Source organism: Topomyia yanbarensis, chromosome 2 (assembly GCF_030247195.1).
Source record: "Topomyia yanbarensis strain Yona2022 chromosome 2, ASM3024719v1, whole genome shotgun sequence".
NCBI lineage: Eukaryota > Metazoa > Arthropoda > Insecta > Diptera > Culicidae > Topomyia > Topomyia yanbarensis.
Window position 1 is genome coordinate 94,053,158 of NC_080671.1, and position 19,010 is coordinate 94,072,167.

A 19,010-nucleotide genomic window follows, 5' to 3' on the forward strand; every position below is an offset into this window, starting at 1 on the left:
ACCGCATGAAACCATCGAGGACGCCACGAAGCCGACGGCCTCTTACGGGTTCCCTGTTGAACATTTTCTTCGCTTGACGCTTATCCGGCATTCGGACCACGGGCCCAGCCCACCACAGTTTGCCGTGTTGTATCAGCTTCACCACGTCCTCCCTTTATATACTTAGTATAACTTATGGTTCCTACGACCCCGCCAGATTTCATTTTCTTGCGAGTATTGTTCGCAGCACGTTACGCTCGAATACTCCGAACGCTCTATGGTCGGCTTCCTTCAACGTTCATGCTTCATAACCGTATAAAACCACCGGGAGAATCAGGGTCGTATATAGAGCGTATTTCGTTTTCGTTCACAGGCTGCGGGATTTAAGCTGGTAACGAAATCCGTAATAAGCCTTATTTGCAGTTGCAATACGTCTTTTCACCTCGCGGGTAACATCGTTATCGCACGTCACTAGAATTCCAAGGTACCCGAATTTATCTACAACTTCAAAATATTTCACAATCTAGCACCACTAGATTCCCGCTACCACTACTGGACCCACGTCGTTTTCCAGCGACCATGTACTTTGTTTTGCCGGTATTACTCATGAGTCCAAATCTCGCTGTCTCCCTCTTAAATGGCGCAAATGCTTCTTCCACGGCACGTCGATCGATCCCGATAATATCGATATCGTCCGCAAAGCCCAGGAGTATGTGCGATCGTGTGATGATGGTACCGCTCCTCTGCGCATCAACTATCCTAATCGTTTTCAAGAGCGCTATGTTGAACAGTAGATTCAGCAGTGTTACGAACGAAGGATGTCGAAATTTCATCCGAGACCCTGGTCTAGCATAATTTGCCATAATTCAGTCCGTTTCACTGAATCGTACGCCGCCCTAAAATCTACGAACAGATGATATTCTGCACGTTGTACTCCCGGAATTTACCGAGGATTTGTCTGTTTTGTAAACGCAGGAGGCCAGCAAATCCGGACCAAGTCCTTTCAAATTTACGTTAGGAAGAGGAAGGTTGATATTGTAGGTTGGCAATGTTTCAAGGTATTGTAGCGAATGGATAGACAGGGTTGATAAATACATATCGGAAGTGATCTCCAAAAAGGTCCACCGTACTCGACTGTGGACTGTGATTGTTTGTGTCGAAGATATACATTTTCTAGTATACCCCCGGAACCTTTTCTGCTTTTTATAAATATTCAGAATATCGATGAATTGTTTCACAGGCTACATTGGAATTGGTTAAGATACTCAACGAATGCACTGTTCCGGGCAGCTTCATGTTGCAGTTCGATTTGACGAAAAAAGTTTTGTTGTCGTCGGTCCTATAACCCACCGGAAGTCGCGCTAATGGCTTACTGAACGAGTAGCCGCAGCTGCTTTGAAATGATTTCGCTAGTTTTTCAGAGCAGCATGCATTCAGTGCACTAGCGCGACTGCCGGAAGTATAACGTAAGTATCGCTTTCGTCGTTCCGGAGTATGTTGCGTAGGCGACCAAACTCTGTGTTCCACCACGGAAACTTATAATCTGCTTTTCTGCTGACGCGTTTTAGGAACATTACGGCGAAGAATATCATGTACGGCCTCGCATAGCGCCGCAACTGCCTGATCTAACTCATTACCATCCAGCATATCACGCCAATTGACTGCACCAATAATGGCTATTGAGCCTTCATCGAGGTTGCGTCGAGTAAAGTCAAAGTTGAGGTCGTCGTTAATTGTGTGAAAAGCGCCACTATCAACTCTTAAAACGAATGGTTTATGGTGAGATGGTGACCTGTTGTATAGATGTCGGAGGCTTGAACACGTCCGTATCGTTGACGAAGACTAAATCGAGGGTCCATCGATACACGTTGCTGTGAGAGCATATTTGATATAAACCACCAGTGACCAACACTTCTGTTATGGCCGTTTCTTGGTCCGATGCTGCATTTTCAGGAAGGTATCACTTATAACCGCCATCAAAAATTCACCGGTGATGAGAGAGATTATAATCACCTACAACCAGTGCTACAACTATTAACTTTGTTCAGAATGCTTTGGAATGCAGAGCAGCGGATGTTGTGCCAGTCCGGACCGCTACAAGAACGCCACCTCCGCGAGATGACTGCGATCGCATCGGTAGACTGCGTAGTTTGTCGTTAGCTCGGTGTTTAATATATCTTCACGTAGCTAGGTTTAAGTGAGAACGTGAGGTGTCTTTATTTTTATTCCACGAACGTTCTGGTAGTAGACAGACAAGAAATCATGCTACGTGATGGCATGCTATGAACCGAGAGGTAGCAAGTTATCATTTAAAGCAAAATACTCGCCTGGAGAGGGAGTTCGGAAAACCCCCTCACGACCACCAAATGCAGGGCCGGGACTGTCGAGGGAGATGAAATTAGAAGGGCGAGATTTTACGAAATAAAATAAAAAAAATCTGAAATTGTCAATAGTGGACAATATACTGAATAACACATTGATTGGTCATCAGTGATCTAGACCAGACAATCTAAGTAATTTTATGTGCATTTCAAGACATTTTTAACCTTCGTAGTATCATGATTGTACTGTCACCGCAGCAAACAACCGGTAACTTCGGAACCAAAAGTTAGATCTTAATCAAATTTAATAGTTTAGCTTAATGGAAAATAATGAGGGTAGTGTACCTTTTATTTTAAATCAAGTTTGTGAAAATCGGACGGGATTTCGTCAAAGAGGGTTTAAATGAGCATCAGTACACCAGAATAACGAATCCTAGTAATGTAGTACATGTTTGAATACTTTTACGTTTTTCAGATAATAGGATAAAAGCTGGGAACCAATCGCACATCCGCTGCACAGCATGAGGGTTCCTAAGTACCTCCGAAGAGTTACATTCAGCACCGAACACTGATCTACGAGATAGACAAGCGAGAGAGAAGGACAATTAAGGCGGGTTGAAGTGAGGAGAGAGAAGAAGGATAATTACGGCGTGCCCTTTCCTCGGCCCGACGCTCTGGAACGCGATGTACGACAGAGTATTGAAGCTTAACCTATCCAGAGGCGTGACGATTGTCGTTTTCGCGGTTGATGAGGAGATCCAAGTAGTCGGGGAATCACTAGAAGAAGTGGAGGTAGTTATTATGGAGGCGATAGATTCAATGGAAGATTGAATACGGAAGAAAAAAAAATGACGATAACCCGTCATAAAATAGAGGTGTTGTTAATTTGCAACTGAAAGTTGGTGCAACAGGTGAAAATCTCGGTAGGAGAATATACCATCAACTCGAAGCTTCAGGTGAAGCAATTAAGCGTGAGAGTCGACGACCGACTAAATTTAATTTTAATAGTTAAGTCAATTACGCTTGTGAAAAGGCGGCAAGAGAGACTACAGTTTTAGTCAGATTCATGCGGAATAATTCGGCGATAAGCAGTAGCAAGATTAAACTCCTGGCGAGCCTGTCAACGTTCATTGTCCAGTGCGGTAGTTCAACCTGGTTTTAACAATAAAGACGAAAAGTAGTCTGGACAGCACATTCGGGTTGTTGGCTAGCGCCTACCGGACCATGCCGTTGGAAGCGGTTTGCTTCATTGCAAGAACGATCCCTATTGTATTGCTACTGGAAGACGAGACGCCCGACGAATGACGTGGATTGACACCATAAAGATATATGAAGAGGAAGGGACAAAGCGGCGAATGGAAGTTGTTTACGTCTAGGGTTGCTAATATTTGTCAAAGAAAATCTGGCAAATCAATCAAAAATGTCTGGCAAAATCTGTCACTTGACAGCAACCTCAAAGTCATCGAAAATTGATATAGTCTTTATAGAACGTGTATCAAACGATGTGGTTTTTGAATACGCACGTTTCAGCTCAATGCGAAGCGTAATGTTTGCTCTCAGCGAGGCAGACACGACCACAGATAACATCGTAGGATTAGGCGAGATCCACCGCTGAGGACTAGATCGAGTAGGTCACGTTGAACCGCCAGCGTCGGGTTGTCGGGGCATCAACGAACTAGACGCTACACTCCATCTGGAATAACCGGTCCAACCTGGGCACCTACTGGTCAGCCCTTAAAATGAGATAAGTCCTCCGCCGGGCATTATTCAAGTAGATCTCGACAAATTGGGAGCGAGATGGCTCAAAAGACTGGCATCGGTATCGGGAGAAATTCCACCAACAGAGAATTCTCACTGGAAGTAAGGTAAATTCATCGTCGGGGGCTATCCCAGTAGATCGCGACATGACAGGGAGCTAAATGGCTAAAAAACGGGATATAAATGGCTCATTGCGATGGGATCTAAATAGCCCACAGAAGCTAACACCGGACTCTATCCGATTAGATGTTCGGAGCTAAATGGCTCAAGTGCACAGAGTATTTAAACAATCTAATGTATACAGAGACTGATAAAGTGCAACTAGAAAATAGGGAACCAAATGGCTCAAATGTGCAAAAGGGAAAGAGCACAATCTACCTACCCACAAAGTCATAATTTGTTGCAGCCCCGTGGGGGAAATCCCGGAGGAAGAGTAAGGAAGTGGTTAGCCCCTAAAGTGAGTCGCACTATATTACAAGCCTGGCTTTTGGAACCTTGCTATAAAACACACAAACATACACAAACTCACGCCCACCGCACGCAAGCATACAAGCACTTATACACACACACGCGTCCGCAGCAATTTTCCAAATTTGACGAATATCACGTATGAGAGTTGACACTGGACCACCGTTGAAAAGTCGGTTTTCAGAGTGATTGCATAACTTTTCTATACGAGAAAGCAAAAACCACTGACGTTTTCCAAACTCGACTAACTAAATTGAATGGTGTATGGGACTCGTCTTTCCGGGCCTCACTTAGAAAGTCGGTTCCAGAATGATCTTTCTATATGAGAAAGGCAAAAATATTCAGGTTCATAAGGAAATCTGGAATACGACCGCACTCTTTAACTCATAACTCCGGAACCAGAATCCTGATCTAAATGGAATGCTATAGTCATTTTATTTTGGATTAGGTTTGTGAACCGTCAACCCGTAATATCGGAACCAGAACTCCGATCTGAAAAAAAAATATCAATAGCTGTCTATGGCAATGTTACACCTTTTGTTTAAATTGCTTATTGTTTATAACCAATCCATCTATTTTTAGCAAAGTGAGTGACATTATTTGACACATACTTATACACACACTCAGACGTCTTCCTGGATGAACTGAGTCGATTAGAAAGTCGGTTTCCAGAATGACTTCTCTATGAGAAAGGCAATAAAAAAATGGAAATTATTCACATTTTGGAGAATTGTCGAAGTTATATTTTTTATTTATAGTTTCGATTCGAAAAGAAAATCTATAATAAATGTTCAATCGGCGAAAAATGTTGGAAGATTTTTTTTTAATATTTTAGTCATGGTATTGCGTGCTTATTTAAACGATTTTTATGGGACTCGTTTGCTAAGCATGGCGGATATCCAAGTGGTTATGCTGATTCTCGAGTTACATCTGAACAAAAGTAATCAAACATCGAACAATAAAATAACTCTTGATAAGCAAATCTGATTCGCTCGATTCATGTGTTCCATCAACATACATTTAAATTTTGTGTTTGTCCATCTATGTAATTCTTACCTATCAGTCCAAATTAAAGGTTCAAACTCTTCCCAAACATAGGGTTAATTTTAATTTGCAAAAAATCAAAATGCTTATATACAACTGCTTCTTTTTCTGTTGATTTGTGCCTAATAAAATAAAAATCGTTTGTGCATGTCAATAAACCATTTCTTCGTAGTACGTGTTTAAACATTGCTCGTTACACTAAATTATAGCTGAGCTAACATGACTGACTGAGTAAATCGTAATGCTTAACCCATATTTTAATGAATGTTTAACATTCCGTAGTTTTTATTCGAAAAAGAAAGATAGTAGCTGTGTTCGAGTTTACCGCTTTTTAACAGGGTATTGCGCTCAATTATCCACAATAAAAAATATCAGATTGCCTAATTGAACGCGACACCGGGTGTAGTGTGAAATGTGCTACCTGTAGTATTGCTGTCTAGTTCGTGTCAGTTGGATCGATCATTAACTAATCGATTTTTTGTTTGATGACCCCCAAAAGGTCGTAGCCACACTGGTTGTCATAACCATTTCCACGCCAATCTTCTCTACCGTGATCATACCGATTGGCATCCTGTACTACGCAGTGCAAAGGTTCTATGTTGCCACTTCACGTCAACTGAAGCGGCTGGAATCGGTGTCTCGGTCGCCCATTTATTCGCACTTTGGTGAGTCGATTCAGGGTGCGCAGACCATTCGGGCGTACAGCTTGCAGGAACGGTGAGTAGTTTGAATGTCGAAAGTTAATAGTTGGTAATTAACGGTTTGTTTACTATTGCTTTAAAGGTTCATCGATGAATCTGATTCACGAGTAGACTTCAATCAGGTTTGCTACTACCCAAGCATCATCGCCAACCGATGGCTGGCCGTACGACTGGAGATGGTGGGCAATATGATTATACTGTTTGCTGCGTTATTCGCGGTGTTGGGACGTGAAACGATGAGTGCTGGTCTGGTTGGGTTGTCCGTTTCGTATGCCCTGCAAATCACGCAAACTCTGAATTGGTTGGTTCGAATGACCTCGGATGTAGAGACGAATATTGTCGCTGTGGAACGCATCAAAGAATATGGAGAAACGAAGCAGGAAGCGGCATGGGAGTTGTCGAATAGTACGTTACCTCGGGATTGGCCAGAGCAAGGTCGTGTGGAGTTTCAAGATTTCCAGGTGCGCTATCGCGAGGGTCTGGAGCTGGTTCTGAAAGGAATCTCGTTCACCGTTGAAGGTGGAGAAAAGGTTGGAATCGTAGGTCGGACTGGTGCCGGTAAGTCAAGTTTGACACTGGCACTATTCCGAATTATAGAATCGGCCGGCGGTAAGATTGTAATCGATGGTCAGGATATATCGCAGCTTGGTTTGCATTCACTGAGATCGCGACTTACGATTATACCACAGGACCCTGTCCTGTTTTCGGGAACATTGCGAATAAATTTGGATCCATTCAATGTACATTCGGACGAGGCGATCTGGAAGGCCTTAGAACACGCACATCTCAAGGCATTCGTTAAAGGTAATATACGGAGAAAAAAAATATCTTCAATAGTGATTGCACGATATATTTATAGGTTTAACGGCTGGTATTAACCACGAGGTCAGCGAGGGCGGTGAGAACTTATCCGTAGGACAACGTCAACTAATTTGCCTCGCCCGTGCACTTTTACGCAAAACAAAAGTACTTATTCTAGATGAAGCTACAGCTGCCGTTGATCTGGAAACTGATGATCTCATTCAGGTTAGTACGAATTGCTGTCACATCAATGATGATTCTACATTGACTGATCGATGTGCGTTTACAGAGAACCATTCGTACCGAGTTCAAGGACTGTACGGTGCTGACGATAGCACATCGACTTAATACTATTATGGACTCGGATAAAGTTATCGTATTGGACAAGGGCAATATCGTGGAGTATGCTGCTCCTAACGATCTACTGCAAAGTAAATCATCGGCATTCTACAGCATGGCAAAGGATGCAGGACTTGTGTAACTATTTATTTATATTATCTGTCGCTTTACTTAATTGGAATGTGTACTTTAACAGCTAGGATGAGAGTTTCTTAATGTTACTGATAGTTGTGTTTTTGTGTGCAACTAACTTATTCTACGACACATTCGTACAGGAAATTCACAAAACTTAATTGATATTTTTTCGCATTTACTTAATTAGTTGACGTTTAATTTTGATCCTTAAACAGAACAAATAGCTCGTACTTACTAAACGGGTCAATGAACAGTATTTCGTAGACCCACTAATAGAAGGATCTGAAAAGTTAGGTACGGAAATCAAATTTCCGAAAATTGATTAAATTAACAGCGATAATGTGTGTACTGCTTACACACAAGAGCAACTGTCTCAACTACTAAGCACCGATTCAACACTTACAAACAAACAGCCAAACAAAAGTGTTCAGAGACATTCAAGGCGTTCCTCGAAAAAGATAACAAAAAATAGTACATCATTTAGCCAGTTCCTCAAACTTGAATAGTAATCCTTCCAAATTTTTCCATTTTTCTGATAGCAAAAAATTAACGAAGAAACCCCTGAAAGTTACTTGAAGAATTGAATTGCTACAGATTTTGTATTTTAAGTTGTCACTTTTTCTGCTGTCGCATTTGTTTGGAAGGAATACGTAGAGTTTATCATTTTATATCTGCTCCACGGGTCGTTATAAGTTTTCGTTTTCATCATGTATGCAATTTCTTTACAAAGTGCCTTCAATACCACTGTTATGAGTTAAGTGTAGCTGAAATATTACGTGGAAGAATAAATATATACATTTTGTAAGTCAGACATAGTTATTTATTGCTTGTAGAAACTTTCCATTAGATACTTTAAGAATAAAATATAAAATAGATGATCTATTTATAGCAGGACCCTAACTTATTAAAGTTTTTCGGGCGAATGACCATCTGGTTAAAGTCCTCAAAACTACAAAATTACAATTAAAACTACTTACTAAAATTATAGCTATTTTGGTCTTCTGCACAAAATTGTTTTGATAATTTCTTACCCAGATACTGATGAGTAGCACACGAAACGTTCAACCCTAACATAAACTCAAAATAAAATGCACTGTTTTTCCGGCGTTGAACTGAGTACAAACGTACTTATCGAAGAAATAATAAAGGTATGTATGTTTTACATTAGAGAGAAAACATTGGAATTTCTTACAGTGAACAAATTGACGAACGACATCTACTACGGTACAATATGTTGTGTTTTTGAGGCGTGTGATTTTCTAACAATTATTATCATATACATTGTACTGGAGTAATGTATTACTTTATTTTCCAGGAAAACACATCCGATCTAGGGCCAGAAAACTGTGTTATTTTTGGAATAATTATGTACAATGCAATAGAATAAAGAAAAAGAAAAGTGAACCGAACCAAATATTTTACTGCGGTGCACCCCTCGGCGCATCTCCGGTCTATCTTTACTCAACCATAATCTGCCATAATACTAATAAAGGAAAGGGAGGAACAGTTCGCTTAATGTGTGTATGTGACGAAATAAAAGCGTAGTTTGTAACACGGTCATTTATAAATTTTCTCATTGGGGTTCTCTGCCAAATCCTCCGGTTTAAGTCCTTTGCAACCTCTCGTTACAGTCCACTTATTCGCATTCCGTAATATGTTAGTTCCTCGCATCCGCATTATGGGACAATCAACCGCGGAAAAGTTGCATTTACAACGAGAGGTTTTGTTCACAAAAGTTAAATGGGAGTTTCGTGACTTGCACGTACGAAAATCTTCGGTCGGGGAAGTACATGTGTAAGTAGGGGTTTCCCCACTACTTGGGTTCTTGTTTACCCAGCGGACCCTAGATAACAGGTTGGTCAAGAAGCTTGTACCTGATTTTCAGAAACAAACAAAACTTGATTCAACCGTATTTATTGACTTCGATTCCCCTGCTGCACCGCTAAACTTCACTGATCTGGTACTGCTACTACTGACGGGATTGCGGACGGTTTCTTCCGACCGACCGGGACTACAACGGTCGTTGGCTGTTCCGGAAGCGGTCTTTAACAATAAGATAGGGAGGTGAGTTTTGCTCCTTTGTTAGAACCTCCCTAGCGACGGTGGTAACGAATCACCGGATTCTTTGCTTCTCGCCAAGAATACCGGAAGATACCGCAATGTTCTTCCCAGGCGAAGCCGTTGCTCTATCTGCTTCCATCTACTTGACTATAGAGCTGTAGAGGATGGAAGGTTTGCCCGAATTATCCTCTGCAGCGGGCAGGGTGGTTGCTTTGGATCATCTGCGGTTAACCGGGGAAGCAAAAACTTCCCCCGCCTGTGACCCAGCAGGACAAGCGCCAAAACAACCAACTTCAAAAAACGGCATAGCTGTCATCGCTATGGTACAGCATGATCAGCACACTTTTGCAGCGAGAGGAGAGCAGTGACCTACTTAAGCCTTATGTTATTTATATACAATTGTACAACAAAACTTACTGCACCTATCTACACCAACAAAACCGTTCATAATCTCGAAAAATTAACAAAAAATACTACTAAAATGTGGACGGTACAGAACAACAGCGAGTATAATGTTGCAAAACAAATACACTCTACGGAGAGCGTAGGCAAAGATAGGTATTCTTCCATTCAGTGCTAAATTTTTACCTTGCCGGGTTACACATGACAGGCGACAAAGTTCACGAAACTTACCGGAAACTTCGAAGTCAAACTGCGATTGAGAAGCACACAGATTTTTTGGAGTATATAGCCTTTTAAACTGTAAAAGTCGATTTTACATTGAAATTTACTGTAGAAACGTCAAAGTTTATTGTTTTTGTATTGAAGCATAACACTGGAATTTACTGTAAATTATTGTAACATTACTGTACTGTCACATTGAAAATCATGGTTTTGTGACTGTACATTCGGGTGTCCAGCTGTAAATCGACTGCACCGAATAACGATCTACATGATGCAATCCGAGCAGGTAGCAGTACTTTGTCGTCAGAATCATCCAGCAATCTTAGATCGAGCAGATCAGCAGAAGCTACAACTGAATGTGAAGCTGCCACAGCTGTATATTCCAGTGTTTCGAGGAGAAAGTAAATGTTGATGCACGGAAACGAAAAACTACCTAAAATTGAGTTCCTTTGACTCAATCTTGTGGTATCGTGGGGGAACTTAAAATTAGGTAAACCGTGTTGAAGGTAGTTTCCATTTAACCACGGCAAAAATTACAACTCATTGATAGGTTTTTTATACTCAAATTTAAGTTGAATTTACCTAATTTTGAGTTCACCCCAAACAACTCAAAAGTACCTTCCTCCACGGAAGACCTCGACTGAGTCGAACCTCTCGTTTTGTTTTTGACAACACTAATAAGTGCGAAAGCGACGCACAACTCAAAAGTAAGTTAAAAGAACTTATTCTGCAGGTTGTTTTATTTAACCGTGTGCTCTTGCTTTTTTTCTTTTTGAAAGTGCGATTAATAACAGATTCGGTGAAAATACAGTACTTGTTTTCGTATTTGAATGGAGAGGCAAAGCGAGCTCTAATGGTGGTGCTTAAACTAATTACATTTAAGGATGCACAATATTATAGCTTTGATCGAATTCCTCTAAGACAAGACGTGACAATCGGCTTCTTATTTTTCCTTCGGCATTCTTCTTTTCGCCTATTTTCACCCTGCCGAAATCTTCCGAACAGTGTTGCTATTTTTATTAATGAAAATGGAGTTTTGTTCATTTATTTTTTCCGACAATGTTTTGTATCTTGAATCCACAATATTGATAAAGGGAACCGTTTTTTCATGTCATAAGTGTTTAGTAAGATTTAATGAAGCCTTTCTCTGAATAATTTTAGATTATTGTGTGGCTTCTGTCTTATTTTTGTTACAGTTAATCAACTACGTATACGGTAAATGCATGATAAATACTTGTTTCACTTTGCCGCACAATTTCAGTTCAATTTAGTTATTTTTACTTTTTTAACGATACTAATTTTATTTGTCAAAAATAATGACAATCTTTTCCTATAAATATAGCAACACTGTCAAACATCATTTCGATATCCCTGCAGTAACATTGCGTACGGTGCAAAAAGTCAGAATCAACCAATCAGGAGCTGTATGATTCTGACGTAAAATTGGAACAAAAACGCCCCCCCCCTTTTGTCACGTCTTGTCTTAGGAATTCCTCGCCAAATGGAAGTTAAAGACCGTCGCCATATTGCTAAAGATACGCTGAAATCAAGTAACAGCGCTCTGACGAGCATAGTTGGTTCTCCTAAACGGTAATCGCAGGAGAGACTTATTGCATAGAGCTACAATACGGGCTTGAAGATCCCGGCATTCCAGGATTGTAGAGCAATCCACCATGGTACCCAGTAAGTCCGAGACAAACAGGGCTTGAGAGCAGTCCCTCCGGATACCTAGAATGTCAAGCTGTATTAACTCACAACGGGTTTTCGTAGCTCAGTGGCTGAAATCTGATTCGCCAAGGAAGATGTCGTAGTGCGAAGCATGTGAACTGGCACTGGACAGCCTCGATTCTGTCAGTGCCATTATGATAGTCAGAGATGCCAGGTACTTTTTTCAAATGTCTGCGATAATAATTTTAAAAGTCTGGGAAGAACAAAAAATGTCAGGAAAGCTAGTGTAACCAAAAGCCTTTATATTCAAAAATCTGCAAATATCTGCAACCAAACTAAGAAATCTGCAAATATCTGCAACCAAACTAAAAAATCTGCAAATATCTGCGTCATCGAAAAAATCTGCAGCTTAAATTAAAAGTCTGCCAATTTGCAGACTTGTCTGCAAATCTGGCATCTCTGATGATAGTGCGGGTTCCAAACAACAGTACAATATTTTAGTGTTGAGCGAACCAATCTGCAATAGTAGAGCGATTTTAGACAGTATACGTCGCTAAAGTTTTCCGCTATACGGAAGATGAACGCAAGTTGTTGTGATGCCATATCCACGATATATGAAGTATGTGGTTTGCACTTTAGTGTCGATTCCATCATGACTCCGATATCCTCGACGTGAAAGCGTCTTGGAATGCTCGACTCGAACAAAATGGTAGTTGAACTGAATCATCGGATGGCGTATTTGTCGGAAAATTTTCATGTCGGTGAAAGAGAGGTGGGGTCCTACAATGTTGAATTTGACATTTGAAATATTAGGTTGAAATGCTCTAAAATCGGCATTGTCGGCGACTGAGATTGAGTTTTTTCTTGCAGTAGCATTCCGCACAATACGTTGCATTTTCAACTTTCTTCAACTTCTCGTTTCCGGCAAAACATCGAATGAATTGCTGCAATTTTCCGGAAAAGATTAGTCGGTTTCGTTTGTATTTAAAATTTGGCCCACACATTGAATAATTCACTAGACAGGACTATTTTTGAACTGGAACCCTCCACTACTCATTTATCTCACAAATTATATACTTTTACTACTAGTCTTGCCAAAGAAACCATTCGCTGCAAAATACCGCCTATTGGTGGGTTGTGGAAAATTCGTTGTAGTATATTCAAAAAACGAATGGTTTTTGTAACTACTACGAAAACCTCTTAGCAATATTCGCATCGTCCATAAATATATATATTGTTTTCTTAGCTGAAATGATTATGTTGAATTAATGGAGGAAAACAAGAGAAGCAAATCATTTTGTGTACATATAATTTAATTAAAAATATCGCGTTATCGTTGCTCGAACAAAGAAAATATTGGCGAGTTTCTAACTGGATGTAGTTCTCAGTAGCTGCGAAACTATGTCGTGAACTCACTAGAAATTATAGTTATTAGAGAAATTCCTTGAACCGTTAAATGACGAGATTGAAAATTCTTGAGTTCAATAAAAATTCGTAACTTTTGTGAAATGACAATGTTTTTCGGTTTCCACATTACAATAATAATGTACAATAGATTTTCAAACAAAAAAATAGGTAGTAGTTAAACCCTCGAACGAAGTTTTTGAGCCTTAACTCAATAATTATCTGCATCACTTGTTGATGATTCAAGGATGTGTTTTAAAATTTAAATATGTACTCAAACTCGAATTTTAATGTAAGCAAAACGTTTACTGTTGAAAATTCGGCATTTTATAAAATTTAATGGCGTATGCGTGATGAGCCACCGCACGCGTAATAGAGCTGGGAGGTATTGTTCAGTCCATCAAGCGACAATAAATTGACATTTGTAGTGTTCTCATTCTCACTTCTCATTTCATGACATATAGCTGAAAGTTTATGTTTATGTTGTGCTACCCGTCCAGCCAGCGAAACAAATGAGCATAAAGTCGCAGGTACGTTACACTGTTATTGTAGTACGTTTTCCATTTCAATATCCTTATTTTAGAAACAGACAAGGCCAAAAATTTGGAAACGAGATGAAATTCTCACCTTTTTGGATGTGTTTGAAGCCACCTTCCAGGAATCGGTTTCCAATCCCTTCGATTCGGAGTCGGATATGTGGGAGTGCATCTCGAACAAACTGCTAGCGCTAGGTTGTACCGCTTCGGCCCAGCATTGCCGTAATAAGTGGAATTTTCTGTACAAAACCTATTCGCACGCCCCGAACCAGTCGAGTGCATTCTACGCGAAAATTAAACAGATTGTAGAACTTTCCGAAAAAGTAAATAGTTCGGGCCTGGAAGAAACACCTGATCTGGAATCGACTTACGAAATTAAGGTCTTTGATGCAATTGACAGTAATTCTGCGGTTAAAGTGGAAACATCCTGCTCGAATGAACGCGTAGATGAAAGGTTGGATGAACGGTTGGAAACGGATGATGTGATGGAACACGAAACTCCAACCTGCAGCGGCGGGGACGAAGTGGCTGAAGAAATAGTTGAAGATGTTTCGGTGATACCTGCCAAGCTGGAAATCGAAGAGGATGTATCTAATACTCCAGCACAAGAAATTGAAACTCAATTCGGTATACATTCAAATTTGAAACCTATCCTGGACAGTATCGTCAACAAATTAGACGCCATTCAAACGGAGCAGTTAAATCAAGGACGACGCTTGGAAGCGATAGAAAGACTACAGATAGCGAATAGAGAAAAAATAACGGAAATTAAGAAACATCTGTGTTTGAGTTGATCAAATAAATTTCTCTAACCATTTTATGTGATAAATTTTATAATTTTCTTTCCTTTCGCTTTATTTGATTGTTTCAGGAAATTTTCGGTTATGATGAAACTTTGTATCAGATACAATACATTGTTTTGTTAAGAATTGAAATCGATGGAAAGGTGCGAATCGTGGATCATGATGTCGTGTTTGCTCTTTGAATCGTCTCTTTCCATCATTGATTCGAAATCAGAAAATATTAGATCAAATGGTAAGTTCCCCGCATTTAATCGGCTATTCATGTCTTGTCTCGTTTTCATTATTTCCCCAATTGAAAGTATGACCAGCACTTTTGCGTCTGCTCTTATCAATTTCGTTCCAAAAACTCAAACTTGATTGATATTGAGTACTGATAACAATTATTCGTTAAGTAAGAAGTTCAAAATTTATTCATTATTTTATTTATACTGGCTAACATTCTACAGAAAGGAAAGGAGGGAGGAAGTAAAATTCGTATAATCACATAAATGTTACGTGAAATGACTGATTGACCAGAACACAAAGAACTTCTCGTTTTTCAAGAGGAAATACGAGGTAAACCTTACTGGTTTGATTCATTGCAAAGACCCAAAAGGGCTGACGCGGTTCGAAAAACAAAAGTATTTGACTGAAGGCAGAATATTCACTACTACTGCGAAAAGGAAGGCCTTCTGGGTGCAGCTTGCTGTTGCGTGCTGAGAACCTTTTTTGTTGGTTATAGATTATCTGTGTTGTTCACCACAACTTGGGAGTTAGCCCATTTGCCTCCCGTAGCATTATTGTTCACGTCCATGTCTTCATCGAACCTGTTTTGCTGGTTGTTGGTTTGGAGCTACTAGACCAATCGTAGTTATTTCATTGTGGGTACAGAGATGGCCTGTTAAAAATCAACTGTTGACGGCAGTTTCTTGGTATTGGTTGTAGTTGATTGATTTTTTTAGCGACTTCTGACCATTGCCTTCCGTAATGTGCCGTCTGATTACAGAACTAGCGTGTAGAAACCTGACCACGGAAGGCATATAGCGTTATTTGCTGAACATTTTAACGCCGTTGAAATGGCGACTGAACAGTTTTCCTCAAGTATCGTTTGTAACGAATTCCACTTCTCCATATTTTGACATAAATCTTGTAATGTGTTCTGATCTATCCTCGGCGCTAGATCGTGTAGGTGCACTTAAATTTTATCGTCATCGATATACACAGGATCTTGGTTTTAACGTTGTCATATTCAACGCTGAGTTGCATGCTGTTCTTCGCAATAGTTTTTGCCTGAGCTAAACTTTTAAACGTTATTTATGCACAGTTTCTCACGTGGTATAACTGTATGTATGTCAGATTAAGATTCGTTTTCACTTTTAGTAACAGTTCAACGTCAAGAGGAAGTTTAAAATCAATCGAAATTGTATTTTTCCGCTTTACAGGTACTTTTATTTTCTTTGGCTGGTTTTTTTCACTGCGCAGCCGGAGGCGACGATGTCAGACTATTTGTGAAGATCGATTTTGTTCTCTATCAATATATTATTTTCAGTTTGTTGCGAAGAAACTTGAATCTTCAATATCCATCAGGAAAAGATGTTCATCTTCGCGAACCTTTTTGCGGCTTCCTAGAGGTCCGCGGACTCCAGGTTGAGAATCATTGGCCTAGAATGTATCGAAGCAACTAATTAAAACACCAGCTTGGTTTATACAAAATTAATACAATAGGAGACACACGGGATCGTAATTAGGCAATCCATGAGACGTTTCTGATCAGCTGATTATTTCTTGTTTACTTCTTCTGACGTTAATCCGAGGGGTGCGACGTCCGACAATATCGTTGATTCGGTCCAACATCAAACGAATCGGACTAACGAAAGATGCTTGTCGGACGAGTTTTTCTGTTCGCAGGAGCAGACTTGTTGACAGAACCCACCGCTGGATTGTCAAACAAATGTCTAATGGATTGCCTAATATATCCTTGTTTTTCTCTTTTTATAACTAACTCATACACAGTTCATTTGTTAATGCCTTCATGGCGGTTGAGTGTATAGGTATAAACCTGCGTTGGCCATTTCCTGCTATCAAATGGCATATTCGTAATTAATTCACACTCTTATGTCTAATTTAGACACCTAATTTATTTCACAATTTACTCATTTCATTTATTATTTATTTGTTCTTATTTCGTCTTCACAACATCCCGGGGCCCGTTGAAACCTTCCGTTTCAACCATTATTGCTCTTGATAGTTTGCTGAGATGTCGATATTATTGGAGATAAACTCAGAGGCAACACCCAACAGGCAGCACAGTACACCGAATGACCGGAACAACCTCGGAACAACGCGTGATATGTGAAAGAAACTCGGGACGCAAATCGTGAACGTGTTTATTCAAGCTAATGCTACAGTGGAATGAATGGTACATTTTGCTTTCTCTGTCTGCTGACAACTAGGTTGTCCAGTGGCGCCAGGTATAAATATTACTCCCACTTTTACACTGCCAACATTCCTCCTTAATATTTCTCCTCAATCTGGGAACTTACATAAACACTGACAAAGTCTATTACACTTGATATTGCTCGACCGATGCAGCTAAATATTTCTGCATCACCGTATTTGTATCCTACAACGCAAGCAAACAAAATGTAGATTTCTGTAAAATCGACTCCAGTTTGCCCAAAACTACTAATGGTTATTAACAAAATTAATAGGCCACAACACATTATCATCATCTTCGCTTTCAAATAATTTTCATTCGTCACAGCTCTAAGAAAACGTTTGGGGCTTGCAATACAAGTCTCGCCTCTCTCCATTTTTATATCGACGGTGCCCGACACTACCGCGGTATCAACGTCAAATCGTTTCAGAAACACTCCTGATTTTCTACAGATCAAGCCGTCCACTTGTTCCTCAATATCCGCCATATGTTTTTCTGGAAACTTTTGCGATTCATTTGGCTCCTCCTGAAGCGCAATACCAATATTTCCGAAACCTGACTCTACGATATTATTTGAGCCATCCAACTTCGTCTGATCTCGTGACTCAAACCGATCATGCCACACGTGATAACAACTCTCCGATCGTCGAACTTTCTTGTTCAGCTTTCCGTTTACTTCTTTCAGCACATACATGTTGCCCGTTAGTTCCGCCACTGCAACAATACGTCCTGTAGCACTCACGATATCGCAACGATCTGCATTAAACTCTATCCTCAACCCCTTTTGCGTCAGCTTATGTACGGATAACAATCCACTATCCAAATTAGGCACGTAGAGCACATCTTTAAATAGAATATCAATAATTTTTCCTTGGCCATCAAAACACTTTGTCGCTCCTTCGCCAACTCCTGCCGACATAGTTACAGAACCATCCGCCAATACCACCTTGATCCGTGAACTTTCGTCCAGTTTGCTAAAGAAGTCCTTATTGTTCGTCATGTGATGTGAACACCCGCTGTCTATGTACCAACAGCCTTTGCGCCGACTGTGCCCAGCAGTGAAACAAATCGGAGATTGTTTATTCAAAACCTGCTTCGCTTTCACCTCCTCCTGCTTGCCATCATCGGAATCTTCGTTGCTCTGCTGCTGCTTCTTCTTCAGAAGTCGACAATCCCGTCGGAAATGACCAGGTTTTCTACAAAAATAGCAGACCTTCTCCTTCGGCCCCCTGTTATGAACTTTCATAGCTTTTTCACCAGTGTCTACACCACGTTCTACTCGCCGCTGATGCTCATCGAATAGTTTTTGCTTTACAAGCTCCATAGTCTGGTCAGCATCCGGCCGGCTTTCCAGTGCCGTCACCAAACTACTATACGATTCAGGAAGACTGCGATATATCATCGCTATTTTTAACGGATTCTCTAGTTTCTGACCCGCACAATCCAGTCGGTCGAATAGCTCCTCGAGATCACACAAATGCTTCTCTATGTCACCTCCTTCATCCATGTTCAAGCTGCAAATGCGTCGTAGTAATGAGACTCGTGACGTCATCGTCGCCTTTTCATGGAATTCTTTAAGTTGATTCCATGCCGCTTGAGCAGATACAGAATTTCGAACCAAATTTAACTGACTATCCTCGACATAAAGAACAATAGTCGCCAAAGCCTTCTGATCGGCCTTCGTCCAGGCCGTTGTAACCGGTTCCGGTTTTATCCCTGCCACAGCATTCCACAGCTCCTCACGCTTTAGCAGCATTTCGATGCGCGTTTTCCATACTTGGTAGTTCTGGTTACTGAGTCGTGCAAACATATATTTCTCGCTCATTTTCATCAATTTTTCGTATTATCAACGAACAGAAACAAGTGAAAAAAACGTTAACCGCAGCGCATACTCCAACCAAAAGAAGATACAATGGTGAACTTGCAATATAGCTACACAACACGCGCCTTTT

The 19,010-nt window shown here is 40.5% G+C and overlaps 2 protein-coding genes across 7 annotated transcripts in view; both read left to right on the plus strand.

Moving 5' to 3' along the window:
• Window positions 1–8,355, plus strand: part of LOC131678860 (multidrug resistance-associated protein 1) — a 58,595-nt gene extending 50,240 nt beyond the window's left edge. For all 6 annotated transcript variants that reach the window (XM_058959271.1, XM_058959272.1, XM_058959276.1 and 3 more), the window contains 4 exons: window positions 6,070–6,287; window positions 6,354–7,075; window positions 7,131–7,297; window positions 7,362–8,355. In XM_058959271.1, coding sequence (XP_058815254.1) covers window positions 6,070–6,287; window positions 6,354–7,075; window positions 7,131–7,297; window positions 7,362–7,553 — 1,299 coding nt within the window. In that variant the 3' untranslated portion in view covers window positions 7,554–8,355. The remainder of the gene's footprint in view (window positions 1–6,069; window positions 6,288–6,353; window positions 7,076–7,130; window positions 7,298–7,361) is intronic.
• A 5,416-nt stretch (window positions 8,356–13,771) lies between these two features.
• On the plus strand, window positions 13,772–14,668 carry LOC131678863 (uncharacterized). The gene is made up of 2 exons (XM_058959279.1): window positions 13,772–13,833; window positions 13,887–14,668. Exons 1-2 carry the CDS (start codon window positions 13,816–13,818, stop codon window positions 14,631–14,633), a joined length of 765 nt encoding a protein of 254 aa, XP_058815262.1. The 5' UTR covers window positions 13,772–13,815; the 3' UTR covers window positions 14,634–14,668.
• Window positions 14,669–19,010: the final 4,342 nt, after the last annotated feature.